Source organism: Macrobrachium nipponense, chromosome 27, assembly GCF_015104395.2.
Source record: "Macrobrachium nipponense isolate FS-2020 chromosome 27, ASM1510439v2, whole genome shotgun sequence".
NCBI classification, from domain to species: Eukaryota; Metazoa; Arthropoda; class Malacostraca; order Decapoda; family Palaemonidae; genus Macrobrachium; species Macrobrachium nipponense.
In genome coordinates, this window is record NC_087216.1 from 42985308 (window position 1) to 43012727 (window position 27420).

Below are 27420 nucleotides of genomic sequence, written 5' to 3' on the forward strand. Positions count from 1 at the left end.
TGTCTGGTCTGGTCCCTATTTCCCGTGAATGCTAGGGGTCTACTATACATACATAGTACAAAATGGTGTTTGTCCGACCATGTGTACGCACCCTTACATCAAAGCACAGGGACATTACCTCTCTGCTGCTATCCTCTTAGCTTCCAACAGCAGCAATAGTCCAAGAACCAGGGGCCCTCATACAAACCACCTCTAAATTTAAATTTATTACTTCCTTGGTATCAAGCCTAACTGAACATATTTTATTCCAATCATTTCCATTGCCTTTCTTTGTATTGGAGTAAAATTTAATGCTGTGAACCAATACAGTTACATATGACGATGATAATTTGCTGGGCAGCTACTTTTTTTCAACTGTATTCAATGTCAGAAGGTAAGGAAAGAATAACTCAATAAATAATATTTACTTTAATAAGCTATAGTCCATACAACTATGTATGTATAAAATAATTTCTCATCTGTTAAACTTATGTGCAAAGATTATGTAAAACTACCAGTTGTATGACTTCTTCGCTGCTGCACATGCAATCCTACAGAGAACAGCAAATTTCAGCAGCATAAATATACACCATTTTTAAAATACTGCTACCCTTAGACACAATCAGATAAATTATTACAATAACAAACATCAATAAACTGTTTGATAATACATCTGTTAGCAATACAATGATCTGCACATACAACGGGACATGGAAGAGCTGATGATGTATTATACCTGTAATTTCAGAAATTTGAATGTTAGAATTCATTATTACACATGAAATCAGTGCTGTTAACTCCTTATGAAAAAAAGTTTTTAGTCAGAATAAAAACTGCAGAATCTCAGCCTTTACCTTTACATGTAAAACTTCAGCATGATGGCCACAAAGCTGATGTGTATATCACAAAATAGTAGATAAGACCACTTCTGGATGGACTTCAAAAGCTGCTAAAACACATCATTACAGTCATGACCTAAAAAGTATATTATTGCTGGAGGGATAAAGGATATACAGCTAAACACCATAGGCACTCATTCAACGGGTGGTCTTCCAAACCCAGAACATCGAGTAACAAAAATAGAGCAACATTAAGTTCCTAAGGGACGGAATGTGGAAAAACAACAATATCCAGCTGTCTCATTTTTTTGAACAAATAAAACCAAACTAAAGCACTTTTTATCTTGAACATTCAACTCAAAAGTCACTTTATTCACGATAATTAGGATTTGTGTCTGCCTACAATGAACACTGAAAAACACAACCTTTGTAAGCTAGACTAAATGCATTAACCTTGTCCTTAGTTTTCTCTCTCTATCTTTAAAATTTTTAGGGCTACTGTTTGGTCTTTGTTCTATAATTTATTATTTCCTTGAAAACATTTACAAAGAAAGTCTATCCTGCAATGCTCAGTCTGAAATAAAAAATAGATACAATACGGAAGTTTACACAAGAATGGAAGCCTACTGCTAGATGATGCACTACTTAGCTCCAACCTAAACTTTAAAGAATATTCATACATTCAGTGTGAAAATTGTACACTATAGTGACAACCTTGATAAGGTAATGTGTACGACCAGTAGCAATTTCTTCATGGTTAACTACATGATGTGCAAGCCAATGGGGTATAACATTGGCTCTATTTCAAAAGTATACAATGTGCACATTATTGTATATACAATCGCAAGACGGCACCGCACTTGAATGAACTCCAAGTTTAAAGCTAATTACAAAAATCTAAGTACATACCAAGATAAACATCCTCAGTTTTGGAATGTAATATGCTCAACAATCTAAACAGAATAACAGTTTACACTGGCTACCAGTATCTACAGTAAATCCCTGTTTTCTTGTATGCATCTTCTCTGCTCAGTTGAGTTTCCCTCACCGGAGAAATATTCATATCACTCTGAGCACTTGAATAACAGCTGCTTGCCAGAGGAAGCTTGCACTACAAATGTAAAACTGTTAACACAAGGCACACAAAATTAGCTGACTCCTGAAATGATCCATGAAGGCACAAATATTACACAGTATTTTTCTCATTAAAACCATCCACATTAGCTGCAAAAGGCCATATTAAAAAAAATATACCCTTGACATGGAAACTATTATGTCATGAAATCTAACACTTTCAAGAATATCAATTTACAGAAGTGATTCCTCAAAAAAAAAAAAAAAAAGATATCAATTTACAGAAGTGATTCCTCAAAAAAAAAAAAAAAATCATCTCTAATACTGATAATTTCAGGATAAAAACGAAACCTTCAGGGGAAAGAGTGTTGTAACTACTGAAAAGATTGGATGGATTATGCCATTATGGCAACAATTATGTACGAGACGGCAAACATTAAGTATCAATTCCTTGAGAAAAGGGACATCAAGATATTAGTTGAACTACTTCACCTGTACTGGCAACTGACAATATTTTAAGGCAGTTTAAAGACACCCATAGTTATATTCATTAATGCTATTCAGGCACTTTTCATGTCTATTCACATTTATTATAAGCTCTCTGAACAAGAATTCTCTCAACGGTGGGCTAGATTTATCATCTATAATTTATGTAGCGTGATAATTCACCACAAGCTACATACCTAATTAAGTACAGTACTATGGTTAAAAATTTTTAAAGTGAATGTTTAAAAGTTTTCCTATAATGCTCCAAAAATGTCCCATTTCATTTCACTCATATAATACAAGATATAATTATACAACTTGCAAACTAGAAAAAATCTCATGGAAAAAAAAATATATATATATATTAAATAGAATGTTAGAGATGCAAAACCCCTTCTTCTTTTGCAGACATTGCATGGGACAGAGGTGCGTCTGTGAGCGAGTCGCCAGCTGTAAGGTCCCTAATCTCATCCTGGTCATATCTGTCATCATCTGATGCTGACTGGTGTGACTGCTGTGATCCTGATGACATGGCAGAGTTACGAGAGAAAGACCCTCTCCGTGGAGTATGAGCGACTGTTCTCTGGTTGGCTGGCTTGACAGTTATGATCAAGTTGCTGCTATTTGCAACCATCATGTCTGTCACCTGCAACAAAACAAATCCAAATAAGGAGCTCATAATCTATGTACCATGCTACACAACCTTGATTTGAGGGTATGTAGCATTAATGATACCCTCTCAATCAATCTTTGTCTTTAAATTTACACTTTTTTGACAATGAGGAGGAAGCCCTGTACCTACATCTACTGGTTTTTCTGGGTAATGGGCCCTTATTAGCTTAAAACATACACAAAAGTTTAAAGGTAGTAATCTCTCCCTTATCTAGATTAATACTTTCAGATGTGATAAAAAAAACACTGCATGTATAAAATAGAAACTTCATTCCCTTACTCTCCTTACGTTCTCAATGATGCATATCTGTATATACTAAATATGCTAATAAACAACAAACACTGTTCAGTATCCATATAAACACAATATGGAGTACAGTACTGTACACAAAATAAATACCAAACTGTGCAATATAAATCAAAATCCTTCTCTAACCTATAAGACAAGCTTAAACTGCTTGCGTAGGACACTTAAAAATTTTTTTATTTTAGAATAACCGTGAGAGTACGAGAAGGGCAAGACAACACACAGCAAGATACATACATGTACATATACACATGCATACATGTACAGGCACTCCCCAGTTATCGGCGATCCAGTTTTATGGTGCATGTCTAGTGCCATAACGGGCCAAGTTCCGGTTATCGGCGCCAATAATAGTTTATGGCACCATAACATATCCAACAGGCACCATTATGGCGTCATAAATCACCAAATTTTGGTTAATGGCAGTTTTCAATTATCAGCACACCCCCGGGAACGGAACATCCCCCCCCCCCCCCCCCAAACACCAGGGACTACCTGTATGTATACAACTGCTGGTTTCATATGGAACAAGGAGCTACCATTTAGTACTGCACTTTGGTATTTCCATTTTAAAAATGGAAATGGGTGTAGAAGGCCTTTTTAATGTGTTACAGCAACCTTTATTTTTCATGACATACGTACAAAAATTTATGAAAATTTTACATCTGAAACACTTCATAAATTAAGAGAGCTTAGGCTATCGCAAATCATTTGAATCTTGGATAAATATGTAATGTACTACAGGAAGTCCCCGGGGTTACGCCAACTCTGCTATGACGCTCTTCAAATATATTTTTAAAAAATTATTTCCTGGTTATAACGCATGTTCCAGGTTTACGACGCCGACAATGCCAGAAGAAATATAGCTCCAAAATGGCAAAACGGTAACAATTTTGAAGTTCTTTTGTTGAAAAACTTAATAAAAGTGCAGGATACATTGTTTTCAAGATACCCAAAGGATTAAAAGTAAGGTTTTCTTACAATTTTTTATAATACGTAATTCAGACGAAGCAGATCCAAACGAAAGAAATATCCATCCAAAATGGCAGAATGGTCAAGTTTGGAGTTTTCTTTTTTTTATTTTATAGAAACTAAATAAAAACGCAGGATATGCTTTCAAGGCACTCAAAGAATTAAAAGTAAGGTTGTCTTATAATTTTCAATAGTATTTCGGACAACACCAATCCTAACAGAACATGCATCAAAAGGGCAGAATGGTCAATATTTGGAGGTCTCTAAGAAAAACTCAATAAAAATGCAGGATAAGTTCCTTTCAAGACCCCCCAAAGGATTGAATTATAGTTTTCTTACTATTGTAAATATATTTTGGACTATTTGGTCTAAAGCATCTGATGGAAGAAAATTCACATTCTTGGATTTTTTCATGCAGCAATATTCACTAATTATATAATTATTTGCTTTTATTTATGTTCATGGCTAAATAAATTTTTTATAATATAAAAATTATTTACTAATTTTCAAATATTAAGGTAACCATAGCAAGTATCAATAAAATTTTAAATGAAAATCCCGTGAAATCACAAAACAGCTTGCAACAACCCCCTCCTCTCTCTCTGTCACTTTTGGCAAGAAGGGCGAGATTTTAACCAACCACAAAGCTTGTACCTCAAGGGCTTCGCATACACTATAGTCAAACTCAGCCTCTTAGGCCACTAAGGTGCTGGCCGTGTTTAGCATGGATTTTCCGCTGAGTTGCCACAATTCTATAAATATGCCACGACAGTGACAAATAAATGTCTCTGATACTTGATATTTTTTACACTAACTAAAATATGGTAATTAATCTGTCTTATAATAAAACTTAGTTTGTTCACGAATGCCTAAGATTTTTATGGGAAAATGAATATTATTAAAAATGTTTTCCTGAGATTTGACATCACCGCTGTGCTGGGTTTGTGCTCCGCTGCCACCTCAGCTCAACAAGGTCATTCAGTGTCTCTCACTGCCCCTGCCTCTACAGTCAAGTGAAGGAAATCATTTATAATGTGAATCAGTACTTTTTATGTCACATCCACTCAACCCCTTGCTCGGACAGCCAAAGCCACCAAAGTAAGAGACAGGACAGTTCAAAGGATTTGCTGCAAAGCAAATCAAGAATGGTGGTCAGAGGCTGAACACAAGAAACCTGTCTTCTGTTCACTGACCAAAATTCAGCCAGCAACAGTTACCAATTCTGATGACTTTGATAAGTCAAATCTCTACACTACAAAGTCATGGAAGAGCTAAGATAGAAAACATCTTACAATGGTAGCATCTGGTCACTTTGAAGAGTTCTGTTGCAGATTGGCTTCCGAATCCTAAGTTGATGGCAGCAAGTTCCTTATCGAACAAAGTGATGTTGCTGTTGCTCGCACAGGATTTTTGAGAGATGCAGCAAGTCAGACAGTCCTTCAAAAATTTTGTTTTCCTTGATGAAAACTGGGTTAACCCTCTTACGCCGACTGGACGTATTTTACGTCAACATTTTTTGTCTCCCGTGTGCCGACTGGAAGTATTTTACGTCGACTTACAAAAGTTTTTTTAAAATTCGCGGAAAAATACTTATAGGCCTACCAGCCTAAAACTTTTGAATCACGCGCCTTGGGGGATGCTGGGAGTTCACGGATCAAGGTGTTGTTTTGTTTACAATTGTTACGCAGGCGCGCAAGTGCGAATTTCTTTCTTGCCGCACTAAAAAGTATCAGTGACACATCTCGGAAATTATTTTGTCACTTTGACATAATTTTTGTACCATTGTAAATTTACCGTTACATGAAGTATTATATATGAAAATGTGCGCATTTTTATGTAGAATACAACAATAAAATACTCATGATTGTAGCTTTTATCAGTTTTGACATATTTTCATATAAATAACGATAATTGCCAAAATTTCAACCTTCGGTCAAATTTGACTCTACCAAAATGGTCGAAAAACGCAATTGTAAGCTAAAACGCTTATATTCTAGTAATATTCAACACTTACCTTAATTTTGCAACTAATTGGAAGTCTCTCGCACAATATTTTGATTTATGGGGAATTTATGAAAAAACTTTTTCCTTACGTCCACGCGGTAACTCTTCCGAAAAAAATCATACATGCACCATTTTAAAATTAGCCGTTATATAAAGTATATGGAAATGTGCGCAAATTTATGCACAATACAACTAAAAACAACCCATGGTTGTAGCTTTTATCAGTTTTGAGATATTTTCATATAAATAACGATAATTGCCAAAATTTCAACCTTCGGTCAACTTTGACTCTACCGAAATGGTCGAAAAAAGCAATTGTAAGCTAAAACGCTTATATTCTAGTAATATTCAAGCATTTACCTTCATTTTGCAACAAATTGGAAGTCTCTAGCACAATATTTTGATTTATGGTGAATTTATGAAAAAAATAACTTTTTCTTTAAGTCCGCGCGATAACTCTTCCGAAAAAATCATACGTGCGATTGAGGTAATGTTTGCACCATTTTAAATTAGCCGTTACATAAAGTTTTATGTATGAAAATGTGTGCAATTTCATGTAGAATACAACAAAAAATAATTGAAGGTTGTAGCTTTTCTCATTTTTGAAATATTTGCATATAAATCACGATAAATAGAAAAAAAAACCACGTTCGGTCAACTTTGACTCTACCGAAATGGTTGAAAAATGCAATTATAAGCTAAAACTCTTACAGTCTAGTAATATTCAGTCATTTATCTTCATCTTGAAACAAATTTGAAGTCTCTAGCAAAATATTTAGATTTATGGTGAATTTTAAAAAAATCTTTCCTTCCCTCCGCGCGCGGATTCTTCGCCACAAATCTCCGAAATACGTACGTCCCATTCTCGGAATATTTGCTCCGTTTCATATTAGGCATTTAATAGAGTTTTATATATGAAAATGTGCGCAATTTCATGTAGAATAAAACGAAAAATATTTGAAGGTTGTAGCTTTTCTTATTTTCGAAATAATTGCATATAAAAAATATATATATAAAAAAATTCCGACATTCGGTCAACTTTAACTCGTCAGATATGGTCAAAAATTGCAATTGTAAGCTAATACTCTTACAGTATAGTAATATTCAATCATTTGTCTTCATTTTGAAAGAAGTTGGAAGTCTCTAGGACAATATTTAGATTTATGGTGAATTTTTAAAAAAAATATTTGTTTACGTCCGCACGTTACGAATTCATGCATTATATTGTGATAATATTTTCTCTGTGTTGCTTTTATCGTTTTACAATGTGTTATATACCAAAATGATCGCAATTTAGTGTACATTACAATGAAAAAAAAGTAACTTGTAACCTTTAACCGTTTTGCGCACAGTGCGATTTGAATACAATTATATATGAAATTTCGTTTTTGCGCTATCATATCGCATTATTTATATATGCTAATGATAATTTTTTTTCATTTCTGATGGTTGCATACTAAACTTCAGGCAATGACAAAAAAAGGAGCCAAAAATTAACTCTTAATCTTTCAAACTAAGCGCGCTGTGATTTTTGAAAAAAAATATTTTTTCCGCTTCCGCGCTCACTCCGAAACCCCTCCGGCACACGGGGGAGAATTTTTTATTTACCGCTCCGGCGTAAGAGGGTTAATCACAATTACACTGATGCAGTCTTGGACTAACATGGCCTCCAAGCATATTTTGCGGCAGCGTTATCGTAAACACTGGAATTCGTTCCTTCACATATAAGTATTTCGTTTGTTAACGTAAATTCGTGTTAGTGATTTCACTTTTGTTGTAATGTAAGTTACTTTATCGTGTTGTGTGTGAACTTAATTACTTAGGTTATTAGCCATTGGTCCCAAGAATGTTGCTGAAGTTCACGGAAAGAAGAGGATGCTTTCTATGGAGAACGAAGATGGAGATAATCAAGTGTTAATGTTTTCTGCCATTTGTAAATGTGTTTCGTAAAGTTTAGTGTTAATGTTTTCTGCCATTTTTTAATGTATTTCATGAAGTTAAGTGTTCCTGTTTTCTGCCATTTGTCCTCCTCCTCTGTCGCCACTTTCGGAGATCGTCTCACTCGAAAGGTAAGGCTAGGTTCCACATTTTACTACATAAGTACATAAAGTATTTCTTGTACCATGTAACACTAATACACTTTATTTACAGGTACGTTCTACAATAAAGGTTATGTTAGGTATTGAATGGTCCAAATTGTTGTACGTACTTCATTGTTTATTGGTCAATTTAGCTTTATTATAAAATTTACTGGGGTGTTTTTGTAGGTTGGAACGAATTAGGCAATTTCATGTAAAATGCGGTTCAAGATACGAAAAGCTCAGGTTACGAAGGCCGCCTAGGAACAGATTAATTTTGTATCCTGAGGTACCACTGTAGCTCTAAAAATGAAGGAGTTACATCTTTAATTTTTAATTTTTAAAAAATTTTTCATTAAGCCAAATCAATCATCTGATCACTGAAATTTTTTCTGGAACATCACCTTATATAGTATATGTATATAATAAAAGATTTCATAAAAATTGGATCACTATTTCTATATAAGTGGGATGTGCCCGTAAGGAAGTTAAACCTTACAGAAAGTGAAGGATCACAAATCCTGTCAGGAGACTGCCTGGAGAGATATCATTGTGATGACCTCCAGTTTTACTTTTTCTTGTTGAACGATAACATTGTTAACAGCAAGGAAAACGGATAACGACCCAAGTCCGGAGGAAGCAGAGACAGAACCTTCGGCAGTCAGCACAGGACCCATCAGAGGTAAAGAAGAATCGCTCCTGTCATGGCAGCAGATGGGAAGAGAACGAAATTCTGATTAAACTCCTTATGTGGAGAAAAGGTATTTGTCTAGTTGAGAATGCCCTCACATGGAAGGAATGAGGTGCTCCTACAAAAACCCTTGACTCCTGGAAGAGCAAGGGCCTTGATCAATGAAGATAATTCACAGGGAAAGCCACAGTCCTACTCCTGAGATCAGTGTGCTGATAAATCAGCACAATGATCTCTGCAAAATTAAAATCGTGGGTATTCGTATCCCAAGGAAAAACCATTGAGTTTTCCCGAGGCGTGAAACTCCCAATTTTCTCTCCTTGAAAGGAGATTCGACAGGACTCAATGAAACTTTCCTTGACTACTCGAGTGTATGACGAGACGATCCGAGGATTGATCTCGAGATACTAACCCCTGCACCTGAATTCTGAAAAAGAGATAAACTCATTGGAATTCTCTGTCTGCCTTGTACCTCTCAGAACAGCCAAGAGGGTCAAGAGAACAGGTATGGAGAAAGGACATTCCTACCTGTCCTGATAAAAGAAACAGCAGGAGGGGTAGATCACAGGCAATCACCACTTATGATGAATGCAGCATGGGGAAGGAGGGTGCTTATGCCATGGCAAATCACCAACCTGAGGAGAGCAGATAGTTCACTTGGACAGAGCCAAGCGCACTATTCAGCTGATCCAAGCAGGTTGAGACGAACCGAGTGAGCTGAGCAGATCATGTTAACACAACTATGGCTGGTATCGGTCTGATAAGAACTATCGCTTTCCTCCCACATGCACTAGCTTCCTTCGAGGCCAAAGCCCGTTGAGAAGAAAGTTCGAAGGAGGGATTCTATGTCTGCTATTCTACACGCTTGGACCATAAGGTCCAAGACATAATAAGGAGAGTACCTGACCAAGCACTTTAAAATAGTGCTGGCAGGCCTTGTCAACAGACTTAACCCTCTTACGCTGATTGGATGTATTAAACGTCGAGATAAATTGTCTCCCGGGTGCCGATTGGACGTATTAAACGTCAACATAAAAAAGGTTTTTTTTTAAATTCGTGGAAAAATACTTATAGGCCTACCAGCTGAAAACTTTTGAATCACGCGCCTTGGGGGATGCTGAGAGCTCACGGATCAAGGCGTTTTTTGTTTACAATCGTTACGCAGGCGCGCAGGCGCGAATTTCTTTCTTATCGCACTAAAAATTATCAGTGACACATCTCTGAAATTATTTTGTCACTTTGACAATTTTTGCACCATTTTAAATTAGCCGTTACATGGAGTACTATATATGAAAATGTGCGCAATTTCATGCAGAATACAACAAAAAAATACTCATGATTGTAGCTTTTATCAGTTTTGAAATATTTTCATATAAATTACGATGTGCCAAAATTTCAACCTTTGGTCAACTTTGACTCTACCGAAATGGTCGAAAAATGCAATTGTAAGCTAAAACTCTTATATTCTAGTAATATTCAATCATTTACCTTCATTTTGCAACAAATTGGACGTCTCTAGCACAATATTTCGATTTATGGTGAATTTATGAAAAAAACTTTTTTCCTTACGTCAGCGCGGTAACTCTTCCGATAAATTTTTTTGTGCGATTGTGGTAATGTTTGCACCATTTTAAATTAGCCGTTACATAAGGTTTTATATATGGAAATGTGCGCAATTTCATGCACAATACAACAAAAACAACCCATGGTTGTAGCTTTTATCAGTTTTGAAATATTTTCATATAAATAACGATGTGCCAAAATTTCAACCTTTGGTCAACTTTGACTCTACTGAAATGGTCAAAAAACGCAATTGTAGCTAAAACTCTTATATTCTAGTAATATTCAATCATTTACCTTCATTTTGCAACAAATTGGAAGTAAAAAAAAAATTTTTCCTTACGTCCACGCGGTAACTCTTCCGAAAAAAATCAAAATTTTTTCGTGCAATTGTCGTAATGTTTACACCATTTTAAATTAGCTATTACATAAAGTTTATATAAAAATGTGCGCAATTTCATATAGAATACAACAAAAAATGATTGAAGGTTGTAGCTTTCCTTATTTTCGATATATTTGCATATGAATTACGATATGGGGGGGCAACCAAGTCCTTATGGGTGCCGGTCCCAAGCCCGGATAAATAGGGAGGGTTAGTGTCAGGAAGGGCATCCGGCTGTAAAAATCTGTGCCAAAACCAAAAATGGAATGAGCCGAAATATGGAAAGAGGTAATGCTAGGGCGTACTCCGTAAACGACGCACAGAGACATCGCCCTAACTCTGTGGTAAGGCGAGGGCTACTGCATCAGGAGCGGGTGCAGCTAAAGAAGCGAGCTCACATTGGGTTCAGAGTATGTCAGCTAAATGTTGGGTCCATGACTGGGAGAGGTAGAGAATTGGCTGACTTGATGAGAGAAAAGAAAGTAGATGTTGTGTGTGTGCAAGAAACGCGGTGGAAAGGAAATAAAGCTAAAGAGTTGGGAGATGGATATAAGCTATATTATAGTGGAGCAAATAAACAAGGTAGAAATGGAGTTGGCATAGTACTGTCTAGTGAACTAAAGAACTCGGTAATAGAAGTGCATAGAAAGAATGACCGTATCATCAGATTGAAGATATGTTATGGAGGAGAGATTCTGAATATTATAAGCGCATATGCACCACAAGTTGGTTGCACAGAAGAAGAGAAGGGAAATTTCTGGAGAGACATGGATGGAATAATGCAAGAACTGGAAGAGCATTGAGAGGGTGATAGTTGGGGCAGATTTGAATGGCCATGTCGGAAGTGAAAATGAGGCGATTGGGCGGGTGCATGGGGGCCATGGAATTGGGGAGAGAAACCCAGAAGGAGAGAGTGTAGTGGACTTTGCTGTGTCATTCGACATGGCAATAGTAAACACATTTTTTGAGAAGAAAAGGGAACACCTAATAACATATAGGAGTGGGGGAAGATTCTCCCAGATAGACTATTTCTTGTATAAAAGGATAAATCTGGTGGAGGTCAAGAACTGCAAAGTTATTCCAGGCGACCATGTAGCCCCCCAACACAGGCTGCTATGTATGGACTTGAAGTTGAAAAGGGAAAGAAAAAACCAAGGCTAAAGGGATAAGGAAAATTAAATGGTACGAATTACAGAAGGAAGGGGATAAGAAGAGAGAGTTTAAGAGGAGGGTTTTGGAGGATATTGATATAGGGATTGAAGATGTTCAAGAATGGTGGGCACGAAATGCAGCAGTAATAAGAAGGCATGGAAAGGAGCTGCTAGGAGAGACATCTGGTATCATATGGGAAGAAAAGGATAGTTGGTGGTGGGATGAAGACATTGAGAAAGTAGTAAAAGATAAGAAGGAGGCAAAGAAAGATGGGAAGAGTCACAGTCAGTGGAAGACAGAAATAGGTACAGAGAGAAAAACAAGGTGGTGAAAAAGGTGGTAGCCCAAGCTAAAGCAAAAGTCGTATGATGATGTGTAGAATGAGCTGGGGACAAAGGAAGGATTAAAGAAGATGATGAAGCTATCAAAGGCTAGAAATAAGAGCACCAAAGATATAACACACATCAAACAAATAAAGAATCAAGAGGGTGTAGTGCTTAAGAAAAGGAGGAAGACATTGTGAAGAGATGGAAAGAATATTTCGAACAGTTGTTAAATGAAGAAAATAATAGACTAATAAGAGAGGATGGGCAAGTGAACATTGGCATGGTAATGAGGTTTTCTAGGCAAGAGGTACTAAATGCACTGAAGAAGATGAAGAATGGGAAGGCAACCGGACCAGACATGATCCCGGTGGAGGCATGGAAAGCATTAGGAGATGAAGGAGTGGATATACTGTACGATCTTATGATAAAGATCCTTGAACAGGAAAAGATACCAAATGAGTGGCGTGGGAGTATATTGATCCCAATTTTTAAAGGGAAAGGCGATGTCCAAGAGTGTGGTAATTATAGGGGCATTAAATTGATGTCCCACACTTTGAAGATACTGGAAAGGATGATAGATGCTAGACTGAGAGAAGAAGTACAAATAGGTAAAGAGCAGATGGGAGTTATGAAGGGAAGGGGAACAACAGATGGTATATTTTGTCTGAGGCAAATAATGGAGAAATTCGGGGAAAGACAAAGGGACCTACATATGGTATTCATTGACCTTGAAAAGGCTTATGACAGAGTCCCGAGACAAGAGGTATGGAGGAGCCTGAGGGAGAAGATGTGCCAGAGAAGTATGTGCGATTGATACAAGAGATGTACCGGAATGTATTTACCAGAGTGAGGAGCAGTGTTGGGGAGACAGAAGGTTTTGAGGTGAGAGTAGGATTACACCAGGGGTCGGCTCTGAGCCCATTTATCTTTAACATAGTGATGGATGTTTATAATAGAGGAAGTAAGGGAGACAGTACCATGGAACATATTGTATGCGGATGATATTGTTCTGTGTGCATGAGAGCAGGGAAGATCTGGAAGTGAAATTGGAAAGATGGAGACAAGTACTGGAGGACAGAGGAATGAGAATAAGTAGATCCAAGACAGAATATATGTGTACCACCACTGAGGGGGATGATAGAGAAAGTATTCAGCTTGGTGGAGAGCAAATAAGGAGAGTTGATAAGTTTTTTAAGTATTTGGATCTTTTGTTAACGCTGGAGGAAGTATGGAAGAAGTAAAACATCGGGTACAGCAGGCTGGAACAACTGGAGAGCGGCCTCGGGAGTTCTTTGTGACAAAGAGTGCCGCTTAGGTTAAAAGGAAAATTTCACAAGACGGTGGTAAGAACAGCAATGCTGTATGGTACGGAAACAGCAAGCATGAGAAAAGCAGAGCAGAAGAAGATGGATGTGGCAGAAATGAGAATGCTTAGGTGGATGTCTGGGGTAACAAGAGTGGATAGGATCAGAAATGACTACATAAGGGGGTCAACTAAGGTGGTGGAAGTATCAAAGAAAGTGCAGGAGGGAGGCTGAGATGGTATGGACACCTGTTTGAGGAGAGATGAGGACCACGCTGGGAGACATACTATGGAGTGGAGGTGCAAGGAAGAAGAAGAGAGGGAGACCAAGAAAGAGATGGAAGGACTGTGTGAGAGGAGATTTACATGAGAAGGGAATTGATGAGGCAGAAGCGCAAGATAGAAATAGATGGAAACGGCTCATCCGAAACGGCGACCCCATATAAAAATGGGAAAAAGCTGGGAAGAAGAAGAAGATAGAAAAAACCACGTTCGGTCAACTTTGACTACCGAAATAGCCAAAAAACGCAACTATAAGCTAAAACTCTTACAGTCTAGTAATATTCAGTCATTTATCTTCATTTTGAAACAAATTCGAAGTCTCTAGTACAATATTTAGATTTATGGTGGATTTTTAAAAAAACTTTCCTTCCCTCCGCGCGCGGATTCTCCGCCGCAAATCTCCGAAATGCGTACGTCGCATTATCGTTATGTTTGCTCCGTTTCATATTAGGCGTTTCATAGGGTTTTATATATGAAAATGTGCGCAATTTCATGTAGAATACATCAATAAATAATTGAAGGCTGTAGCTTTTCTCATTTTCGAAATATTTGCATATAAAAAATATATAAAAAAAATATAAAAAAAATTTGACATTCGGTCAACTTTAACTCGTCCGAAATGGTCGAAAACTGCAATTGTAAGCTAAAACTCTTACAGTATAGTAATATTCAATCATTTCTCTTCATTTTGAAACAAATTGGAAGTCTCTAGAACAATATTTAGATTTATGGTGAATTTTTGAAAAAAAAAAAAAAAAAAAAAAAAAAAAAAAAAAAATTTATGTCCGCGCGTTACGAATTCATGCATCATTTTGTGATAATATTTTCTCTGTGTTGCTTTGATCGTTTTACAATGTGTTATATACCAAAATGATCGCAGTTTAGTGTACAATAGAACAATAATATTATATATGAAATTTTTTTTGCACTCTCATATATCACATTATTTATATATGATAATGATATTTTTTTCATTTCTGATGGTTGCATACTAAACTTTAGGCAATGACAAAAAAAGGAGCCAAAAATAAACTTAATCTTGAAAACTAAGCATGCTGTGATTTTTTGAAAAAATATTTTTTTTCGCTTCGGTGCTCACTCCGAGACCGCCTCGGCATACGGGAGATGATTTTTATTATACCCCTTCGGCGTAAGAGGGTTAAGTGTCTCGTATCGGCACTTCTCTCATTTTATGCCTAAATCAGACTGGAGAGCGAACTCCCCAGTAGTGATTGAGAAACACCCAAGATTCCAAAAAACCCTGGGCAGTCAATAATACATCAACTGAGCACTCATGATTCAAAAATACAATCCAAGCACTCAGTAAGTTCCATGAAATTCAAAGGCTCGGTGATGAGTCTGAATCTCATAAAAACAATCATCGAGAGCAGTATCTATCGACTTCTGAGCACTCGCAATTCCAAGGAATCCGAGCGCTCAGTGAACACCAGAAATTCTGAGGAATTCAAGCGCTCAGTGAGACTCCCGAATCTTGTCAGGACAATCATCAGGATCGGTCTTCTTGCCTCTCAAGTGCACATGATGCCAAAGAATTTGAGTGCTCAGCGAGAGCCCTAAATTCCCTAAATTTACGGAATTCAAGCAGTCAGCAAGACTCCCTTATTTTGTAAGAACTATCATCGGGAGCAGTGTGCTCTCGGCTTCCAAAGAAATCAAGGACCAGGCACAGTGCCAGTCTTAGATGCAGACTTCTAAGAACTGGATTAAGAGCGTGACTTCAAAGATCGCACACTCAAGGCCCCCAAAATGCAAGACCCCATAGGAGAATGCGAATCAGACCCTGCCCTTTAACGTGAGAACCACTGCTTCTTTAGAAAGAGGCCATCCCTCAGAATTGAGACACCAGGTGGGAACCTGCTGAGCACTGGCAAGCACTCAGCAAGTGCTAGCGGTACTGCTGGTAGGAAGACACCAAACATGTGAATATCTCACCCTTTCTCTCACCCTGTGCCTGAACTGAGACAGTGAGAGTACTCTACGTCAGCAGCTCAGGATGCTCACATTTCATTAGAAACATGAGCACTCAAAGCGACTAACAAACGAGCACCTAACACAGCACCAGTCTGGAGGCAGAACCTATATAACTGATGGCGGGAATGCAAACCGAAGCTTGAGCTCCCAAAGCTCCCGAAACACAAAACCCAGGGGCATGCGAATCGGTAGCCGACAAGAGATCCCACTGCCACCTCTGGAGGAAGCATCTCCTGAGAAATCCTACAAAAGGACTCCTTGAGGGGAAGCAACCTTCCTTTTCTTTGGCCAAAGGGGGCCAATCGAGTTTTCTGGGACCTCCTCGAACCTCAGAAAAAGAATGGAAGGGCAGTGGTGGTTGATGTTTCTTCTACAGGACGTTGATTAGAAGATATCAATAGCAGTGGCAGGAATCGCAGGGCAGATGGGGCCAGAGCCACTGCAGAAGCTGCCCAGTGACAGGTTGTCAGGCCAACAGTAACAATCTAACAGAGGGCAAAGCAGGGAAACTACACACACAAGAGACAGTGCCAAAGCATACTAGTGTCACAGGTATACCCCCGGGATAACGAAAAGGGAGATAACCAACCATCTACTGCTGGGTCCTACAACTGCTCACTGCCATCCTGAAGAAAAAAATTAATTTAAAATGAATAAAAGAGACTTTTAGTTCTGAAGGGCACTGCCCTCCGAGGCGAGAGGCAACCCACGAGAATACGACACCCAATTGCCAACACCACCCTCCCCCAATAATCCTCGCCTGACAAGCAAGTGAAGATGGCGAAGGAGAAAGAACATCAGGAGAGAAAAACTGAGTGTAAATTCTCTGAAGTTTTCCTCCAGGCAGACTCCAACAGCACAAGCAGGAGTGACATCTCATAAATACAGGCAGTCCCCAGTTATTGGCGGGGTGCCGATAAGCAAAAACCGCCATTAACAGAAACTTGGCAATTTGTGGTGCTTATGGCGCCGAGTTTTGGTTAATGGCGCCTCTGTTAGGGTTATGACACCATAACTCTATTATTGGCACCTTATGGCACCGATAACCGAAACACAGCACGTTATGGCAACATAAATCGCTGATTTTATAGCAGTAAACAAATGCCATAAAACTGGATCGCCATTAACCGAGTCCACCAGTAACTGAGGACTGCCTATATACTGTCACCCTATCAAAGATAAATGAAGTGATGGGGGCAAATGTTACATACACCCTTGGCCTCAGAAACCCCCCCCCCCCCCCCACACTGGGGGAGGGCAATCTGCAAGGCTATCACAAATCATGGGTTAGTATATTAAAAATATCAAACACTGCATATTGAAAGTATATAAATACATAAATAAAAAATCCCACCACGAAAAAAATGAGGTTAATGAGACAGTCAGGCAAAAGCTCACGAAAACACATCTGTATCACATGATGGCCGAAAGCAAAGTGGGCAAGCGAGTCTCCCCACCTACTGGATGGTAGTTTACTGCCTAACCACCCTGTTCAAGAGTTTTAATGGTCGTGTTCCAGCTTCGCCGTAAGCAATTCCTAATGTAAAGGACCGAGGGTGGTCTGTATATTGTGTAAGAACACAGTCACATTTCCTTGGATGAAGATCAGTCTTGTAAAAAATTTATTGTTCTGGTGCAGAATTGTTACTACTACAGCAGTTTAAAATGACTTCTGCTTTAGGACATTTTATGATAAGGTCAAGAGAACATGATTATACCCTGCAATACCCTAAACTTCAAAACAGACTTCCAGTATAAAGAACCAGCTGTGAATGTACACATATTGGTGAGGCAAAGTAAAGGACAAAAACTATATAGTATTCAAAACTAAATGTTCTAGAAAAGCCTTAAGCTATGTTTTATGTCTGCAACCTTACCTACCTGATCTAAGGTTTTTCCATGGACTTCAATACCATTGACTTCTTGCACTTCATCATTAACAGCCAAGAGGCCAGTGCTTTCTGCCAGCCCTCCAGGTACTAGTCTTGAAATGAAAATTCCAGGTACCCTTTCAAGGCCATGTGGGGTGACACGAACACTTGTGCCATCACGAATGTAGAAACCTAGAGGCTTGTCCGAACCATGTTTTAAAAGTCTTACTCTTCTGAACACTTCTGGGACAACATCTACATCAATGATTGCTGCTACCTATGGGCAAAATTGGAAAACAATTCAGACTGTGTCATCAAAATAGCAAAATTCAATAAAACTGAAAAACTATTAAACAAAAAAGATAAATGAATCCAAAGATAAATAGGTAATCCTTAGACTTCAAATCAAGAAAAAAAGCAAAACTGGACTTGATAAAAAGTTTCACACATATGCTTAATACTTCTTACCCTTATCCACTGCTTTGATTACTACAGTCTTACAATCATGGATTTATTTGATTAATTGTTAGTCATCTGGCATCACAACTATGAGGGTCATTGGCACTGAACTAAGTAGAACACTAATAAAAACTAAATAAACAAAAACAAAACAAGTTATAAAATAATAGTAAATAACGACCATGTATTAAAAATTAATGAGGATGAGTTCAGCAGATTTAATAAAAATTTAAATAGTAAAATAAAAAATCATGAGTTCGGCACATTTATTCAAAATAGAAATAATATAAAAAATCATAAGACAATTAACTTGTTCCAGAAGAACTGCTGTTACAGCAACAATCTAGCAGAAATAATAAAAACATACTTATATTCAAACTGTCCAAAGTTTACTCAAATAAAACCAACAAAAAAACTGTATAAAAATGAACTACTAAGCATAAATATAGCTCGCTATCAAAGTAGGAAAAATCATCTCTCCTGCATATAATGACCTTCAATCTTTTCTTTATCTAAAATCTTTTTTCAACTTTCTACCCTTTATGCCTTTTTTGTATTACCATGTTAACTTGGAAATTCCCATAAAATGAAGATGCATATGTATTTAGAAAAGAAAATTATTAGAGTGGTACCTCGGTTTTTGTGTATAATCCATTCCGGAGCCTATTGATATCTGAAACGTATGAAAACCAAAGCAATAATTCCCATAAGGAATAATGTAAATAGTATTAATGCATTCCAGACTCCCTCAGAAAATTAACAAGATACATTTTACAGGGAATAAACAGTTTTACAAACAGAAAACAATGAGAAATAAACATAAATGGATAATGAATTGAATAATAAACTTTTAACATCACTCTTACCTTCATGGAAGACTCTTGTTAGCATATGGAAGACAGAGAGGAGGGGAGAGGGAGGAGGAGTGGTTACTGTTTGGTAGGGGGAATCCCCCTCCAGAAGGTCATCAGGTATCATGAACCTTTCTGAGGTTACTCCTCTACGTTATTTAGTGGCACTGCCTGAGGTTACTTCCCCTGCTCCATTTTTTAATGGCACTAGGACCAGCTTGAGAGTTACTAGACCCAGACAAATAACAAAACTGTCCAGAGACATTTGTTTTTTATGTCTCTTCAATATCTGCCTAAAATTATACAAAGCGTTGTCATTAAGCATGTTAAGAGACAGATTGCAACATCTTTGTTGGGATAATGTGTCTCAAGTTTTTCACATCATTCCACTTCACAAACATTTCTTTAATCACGAAGAGAGCACAGTATCCCCTCTCTTTTCCTCCTCTTCCTCATCTGCCATCTGTTGCTGTTCCTGCTGAATGTCTTGCAGCTCCTCAGTGGTTAGCCCTTCCCTGTGGGCATCCACTAGCTCTTCCACATTTTCACTACTAACATCCAAGACCTTGGACTTCCCTAAAGACACAATAGATTCCACAACAGATGTAGGGTCGTCAGAGTCAGCCCCAAACCCTTTGAAATCCTTCTCGAAGTAACACTCTGGCTACAATTTTTTCCAAGCATAGTTCATTGTCCTGGAAGTCACTCCCTGCCAAGCCCTGGCTATAAGGCTCATGCAGCTGAAAATACTGAAGTGATCCTTCCAGCTCTTAGGGTCAATTCAGTGTCTCAGGTCACTTCAAAGCAATTTCGAAACAGTGCACTGGTGTAGAGTTTCTTGAAGTTTGAAATGATCTGTTGGTCCATGGGCTGAATGAGGGGAGTGATAGCAGGCAAGGACTTCACAGTGATGAATTTAAAATTTATTTAGCAACTGGTCTTCCAAGCTAGGAGGATGTGCAGGAGCATTGCCCATTACCAGGAAGCACTTGAGGGGCAATTGCTTTTCTTAGAGGTATTTTTTGACACTCCAGCCAAACACTTCATTGATCCACTCAATGTAAAATTTGCCTCGTGACCCATGCCTTAATATTGGCCTTCCACATCACAGGCAATTTATTCTTGTTTACATTGTTTTTCTTCAACACTCAAAGTTTCAGAGTGATACACAAGTAGGGGCTTCACTTTGAAATCCCCACTGGTATTCCCACAGACCAAGAGTGTTAGCCTGTCTTTCATAGCCTTGTGCCCTGGCAATGACCTTCCTCCTGCGTGATGTAGGTTCGTTTTGGCATTTTTCTTTTTTCTAAAACAAGCCTGTCTCATCACAAATGAAGACCTGTTGAGGGAGGAATCCTTCAGCCTCAAAATATTCCTTGAATTCCTGAATAAATTCTTTGGCAGCACGTTTGTCGGAACTTGCAGCCTCCCCATGCCGTACGACGCTACAGATACCCGTCTGCTTTCAGAATTTTTCAAACCAGCCTCTGTTAGCCTTGAAATCATGAAGAGCAGCACTTATTGGAATTTTATTACTTAAATCAGCATGCAACCTCCTAGCTTTCTCACAAATGATTGCTTCAGACAAACTATCTCCTACTGACTGTTTTTCACTGATCCACTCCAACAACAGCTTCTCAACATCTTCCAGTAATTGCGATCTCGTTTTCATCTAAGTTTATTTATTCTATGATATAAAAGAATTGATGAAAATTCAAAATTTGATATGAATTTACAATTTCTTAAAAAGAAATAAAAATTAGATATTCAACATAAAATGAGTTTCTTGAAAAGTTTACATTGAACGATTCTCTCCCTCTCTATCTCTCAAACACATCTGCTTCTCTGTTATCACTTTTACTAATCATTTTCATCAAATATTTCAACAATAGAAAAAAATAAATGATCAAATGCCAAAGTTAGTCAATACAAGTTAACCCTCTTACGCCGACTGGACATATTTTACGTCGACTTACAAATTTTTTTTTTAAATTCGCGGAAAAATACTTATAGGCCTACCAGCCTAAAACTTTTGAATCACGCGCCTTGGAGGATGCTGGGAGTTCATGGATCAAGGTGTTGTTTTGTTTACAATCGTTACGCAGGCGCGCAAGCGCGAATTTCTTTCTTGCCGCACTAAAAAGTATCTGTGACACATCTCGGAAATTATTTCATCACTTTGACATAATTTTTGTACCATTGTAAATTAGCTGTTACATGAAGTATTATATATGAAAATGTGCGCATTTTTATGTAGAATACAACTATAAAATACTCATGATTGTAGCTTTTATCAGTTTTGAGATATTTTCATATAAACAACGATAATTGCCAAATTTTCAACCTTCGGTCAACTTTGACTCTACCGAAATGGTCGAAAAACGCAATTGTAAGCTTAAACTCTTATATTTTAGTAATATTCAATCATTTACCTTAATTTTTGAACTAATTGGAAGTCTCTAGCACAATATTTCGATTTATGGTTAATTTATGAAAAACCTTTTTCCTTACGTCCGCGTGGTAACTTCCGAAAAAAATCATACATGCGATTGTGGTAATGTTTGCACCATTTTAAAATTAGCCGTTATATAAAGTTTTATATATGGAAATGTGCACAATTTCATGCACAATACAACTAAAAAAACCCATGGTTGTAGCTTTTATCAGTTTTGAGATATTTTCATATAAATAACGATAATTGCCAAAATTTCAACCTTCGTTCAACTTTGACTCTACCGAAATGGTCGATAAACGCAATTGTAAGCTAAAACGCTTATATTCTAGTAATATTCAAGCATTTACCTTCATTTTGCAACAAATTGGAAGTCTCTAGCACAATATTTTGATTTATGGTGAATTTATGAAAAAAAATAACTTTTTCTTTAAGTCCGCGCGGTAACTCTTCTGAAAAAATCATACGTGCGATTGTGGTAATGTTTGCACCATTTTAAATTAGCCGTTACATAAAGTTTTATATATGAAAACGTGCGCAATTTCATGTAGAATACAACAAAAATAATTGAAGGTTGTAGCTTTTCTCATTTTCGCAATATTTGCATATAAATCACGATAAATAGAAAAAAAATCACGTTCGGTCAACTTTGACTCTACCGAAATGGTCGGAAAAACAAAAACCCACCCAATTGTAAGCTAAAACTCTTACTGTCTAGGTATAATTCAGTCATTTATCTTCATCTGAAACAAATTCGAAGTCTCTAGCAAAATATTTAGATTTATGGTGAATTTAAAAAAAAATCTTTCCTTCCCTCCGCGCGCGGATTCTCCGCCACAAATCGCCGAAATGCGTACGTCCCATTCTCGGAATATTTGCTCCGTTTCATATTAGGCATTTCATAGTTTTATATATGAAAATGTGCGCAATTTCATGTAGAATAAAACAAAAAATATTTAAAGGTTGTAGCTTTTCTTATTTCTGAAATAATTGCATATAAAAATGATATTGTTATGATACAATAAAGTTTGTTCATACTTACCTGGCAGATATATATATAGCTGTATTTTCTGAAGTCCGACAGAATTTCAAAAACTTCCGGCACACGCAGTGGTCGGCCAGGTGGTTAGTACCCATTCCCGCCGCTGGGAGGCGGGTATCAGGAACCATTCCCATTTTCTATTCATAATTTTTATTTCCACTGTCCCCTGAGGGGAGGTGGGTGGGTACTTGATTATATATATCTGCCAGGTAAGTATGAACAAACTTTATTGTATCATAATATCATTTTGTTCATGAAACTTACCTGTCAGATATACTATATATAGCTGAATCCCACCGTTGGAGGTGGGAAGGGACAGAATAGAAGGATTTTGGGAAACAAATACATGCAGATGATTTACATCTTGGTTCCACCTGTTAGCATAGCTGACTTCGTGATTACTGTCACCCAAGTCTGCTTCTGCTTTACTAGAGTTGCCAGCGAGGTATAGACCTATAAAGCTGGTGCACTCCAGATGATCTGTCAACGGGGGCGTGACCACAATGTGACTAGACCATATTGACCATACCATGAGGGCTAAGAAGTAAAATAAATAATGATATATATATACGATACTATATATATATATATATATATATCCATATAAGATTATATATAACGTAAAACTAAAGTAGCATACGTAGATATATATCTATATATATATATATATATATATATATATAATATATATATATATATAGTATACTATATTATATATATATATAATATATATATATATTATAATATATATATATATATATATATATATATATATATATATATAATATATATATATATATCACCACCTGACCAACCTAGCCAAAGTTAAGGTGTTTTAACTAAGGCTTAAGAGTTAAGAAGTCGCCATTGGCGGCGACTCAATAACTCAATAGCTCTTCTTAACCATTTTCTACAGGATAGGATGAGTGGTACTTCTTGCCCCCAAGATTGTGTCTGCAGACACGTATGGCCCTAGCGAGCAGCAGATCTCATATGCCGTCTTCACATCTCGCAGGAAGTGTGAAGCGAACACAGAGTTTGCTTCGCTAAACGTGGTACTCCAGTATGTTACTGAGTGCCATGCTCTGTTGAAATGCTTCCGAGGCCGTGCCCTCACCTCGTGAGCATTCAGATCAAAAGATATCAAATCTTTGTGCAAACAAAATGAAGGAGCCTTTTCGAAAGAACTCTTCAACACTAAAGCCAGGGTGTTCTTTGATATGGGCAAGTCTGGTCTTTTTCGGAACACTGCAGATTGTCCAATGGACTTCGACTTCTTTAGTTTTATGTAGCTAAAACTTGAGAGACCCGACAGGGCACAGGACTCTCTCTGGCTCTTGCCCAATAACTTTTGCCATCCCTTGATTCCAAGCTCCTGGCCCAAGGACAAAACGGGTTTCCATTCTTAGGCCACAACGGAAGGTTTAGCGAACACACCGCATTGTGTTCCCTAAAGCCAAAACTTCTGACGATGGCTTAAAACCTCACTAACCCTCTTTGTCGTATCTAGAGTGGTTAGAAAATAGGCCTTTTTGGTCATGTGCAATAAGTTAACCAAAAGGAGAGGTTCGAAAGCTTTGACATCAAGAACTTCAGACTATGTCTAAGTTCCATATAGAAAGCTTCGATCTGGACATGGACAGTCAGTCCGTCTGTACTAAAGTCAGGTGACCGACCAGTAGACCAGTCAGATGAATCTAGGACAGCAAGGCTGTACCCTGAAGACCATAAGGCACTATTCTTCGCTGAAGGATGAGTGTCTGGACTGCCTGGGCGATTCAAGCTAAGCAAACCTTGGGGGGTGTATCAACGCAACCCCACGTCGTTAGCGAATCAACTCCTGACTCGAGCTTCTGGTGCCAGGAGAAAGGAGCGAGGAGCAAAAAGGCGATTCAGTCCCGAAGGACGAATGCCTGACAGTCCAACCTGGTCTCATGTAAAACGATCATCGGGGGTGTATAAACGCAACCGACTTCGTCAACAAGAAACTCAGGGCTACTATATGTCGCCTGATCTCGCACGAGTGTCTGACTCCGAGAAAACAGGTGAGACAAAAAGTAGATGGTGAGCGAGTTTCGAGATTCCACAGAACTCAAAGATCGTGAAGGGCTTTGTTGTTTGACAGAAGCAATCTCTGAGCCCAAAGGCCATCAACCAATATTTGCGTATTCTTTAATAGTTGTGACTGCCAGCTTATCCCATTCCTCAAACAGAAAGGGAAGACGGTAATCTTATGCTGTCAACATCTCGATAGTCTGAACGTGGTCAGACCCAGAGCGGAGAGGTTATAGGTACCTTTCGTGTTAGAGTAGACCAACTCTCTCGGAAAAGGTCCTTGAAAAGTGAACTAGGAAGGACGTGACCTCTGTGAATCTAGGATCTTGAAGGCCAACATGAGGCGATCAGCGTCATTGTCGCTCCCTGTGACGTCATAAATCATCTTATTACAATTCCTAAGCGTTTGAAAAAGGGGAAAAGAGACTAAACATCCATCCCCGTTTAATATCATAGGATGGCGTTTAATGGTACCGCTCTTGGATCGAGAATAAGGGAGCAGAGAAGAAGAAGCCTCTTCGTCCTCAACATAGCATAGAGATGAATGAAAGGACGTCCCTAAAGTCTCCACAACTCTCAACATACTTCTAAAGAAAGAATCCACTCGGAAGTCAGTAGTTGCTGCCGTCGATCGAGACGATTCGTACGGACTTTTGCAATCCTGTAACGAACCTCTAGAGGATCGTTACATTCTACGTCTGTTGTTATAATAGGCTCTTTCTCGTAAACCCGAACAGGGACCGAGAGAAGATACTTCCCAAGATATGAGAGAGCTGTGGAAGATCAGAGTTGATATGGACCACTGGTTCCAAAAACTCGTTTCGAGGACTGGAGGGACGACCGAATTGCTTCCACTTCTCTCAGATTATGATCCAGGACATCTGAAACCCTCTCCAGTTGTCTGGCACCTTCTTTCTATCACCTCAGGTGATACTTGACGCACTGAGAGATGTTCAGAATCATTCCTAGATCTCGAATAAAATTTCAGTTTCCCGGAAGGAAAAACAAGTAGAGGTCAGAATTGCAGTCTATTCAGAGAAACAAACTTCTATAGGAAGGAAATGGTCCCCAGCAAGCTCATCCATTCCCTCACACAGTATGTTTACTTCCCTAATAAGACTGCGCTTTACCTAAGCAGGAGAGCATATAATAGTGCAATGTTGCGGTAGACTCGTAGTCCTATGCCGTGCGGTAACGAGCACCGAAAGGAGAAAGAGATATCTCTGTTGAACATAGTAAGGCAAAACGAATGCAATGTTTATTCATTCATGTAAGAAATCCTCTCAATCTTAGGCTAAAGTCCGTGATTGTAGGGCAGAGATACAGTTAGTCAGTCAATCCCACAGGAGAGACGTAACCGCCAGCACAGAGATACGGTTAGTCAGTCAATCCCGCAGGAGAGAGAGACGTAACCTACCGGGCATGACAGCGCACGAGCTGGTACTGGCTCGGTTGGACTGGAGGTCGACAGTCACAGCAGCAGCTTACGAAAGTCGTCTCTTAACTTTATGCCTGGGTTGCCAGCTACCCTATTCTACGAAGAAATAGGTCCGTTATTTTTGAGCAGAAAGACTCTCAAGCTGGTATATTTAAGCGAAACAGAAAACGCTAAATATATAGATGCGTTTGTGTCGTCATAACACTACCATACAACGGTAAAAGATAAATCGGAAACTCCTGGAAGGCTGCAGGGAGTAACGATTAAATGTCCTTAAAATAATAGACAATAGACCTCTCGGTTGCCATCCGAAGAGGTGTAACTACAGCAAGTGTATATGACTTGAACCAACCAGTAGTAAAATAACGCAAGGCAAAATATGATATTATATTACAATAAAGTTTGTTCATACTTACCTGGCAGACATATATTTAGCTGAATTCAGAAATACAGCTACATACATATCTGACAGGCAAGTTTCATGAACAAAACTTAGAGAATCGAAGCAGACAGCTCAAGCTTCTTATATTATTGGACATAAGCGTTCATTGACGTAGTCTACAAGTCTATTTCTTGTACGAGTCTGCGAATGACGAATGAGAGCTCTTCCGAATCTTGTCAATAAGAGCTTATTCGCTTACGCAATATCAAGTTAATGAGATGTTTGTCAATGAGAACTAACCCATTTACGAGACAAAGAGATATTTTGTCAATGAGGGGATATCCACTTACTTGACAAAACGATAGTATATTGTCAATGGGGGAAAGTCACTGAATTGACAAAACGTAATCCAGGAAGTCGAGCATTTTATTTTTCCGATTCCCGTCTCAAACGAGGAAGGGGCAAGAATCCTGTTAAGAGACTGGGCTTACGGCAGGTAGAATGACAATGTTCAATTCGGCAGCGTAATCCCGACTAGAAACTAACAAAATCTATCATCCGAAAAACCCTTTCAGATGGGCTAAAAAGCTTGCAAAATTATCCTGGGGAGAGGAAGAAACTCTCCAACCAGCTTCCTCTCCCGTATCACAACTAATGCCTGCTAAAGCTTAAATTTTATTGGCAGTATGGCAAAGGAAGTCCTGTCTTGCGCTTTCCTGAAGAGCGTCCTGTTGATGAGTGCCTTTGCAAGAATCCTACTGAACGTTGCCG

At 38.2% G+C, this 27420-nt stretch overlaps 1 protein-coding gene across 2 annotated transcripts in view; it reads right to left on the minus strand.

Annotated features, from left to right (window-relative positions):
• Positions 1-393: 393 nt before the first annotated feature.
• LOC135201056 (partitioning defective 6 homolog gamma-like) overlaps positions 394-27420 on the minus strand; it is a 116456-nt gene continuing 89429 nt past the window's right edge. For both annotated transcript variants that reach the window (XM_064229915.1, XM_064229914.1), the window contains exons 4-5: positions 17981-18247; positions 394-3024 (exon numbers count right to left, since the gene is read on the minus strand). In XM_064229915.1, coding sequence (XP_064085985.1) covers positions 2755-3024; positions 17981-18247 — 537 coding nt within the window. In that variant the 3' untranslated portion in view covers positions 394-2754. The remainder of the gene's footprint in view (positions 3025-17980; positions 18248-27420) is intronic.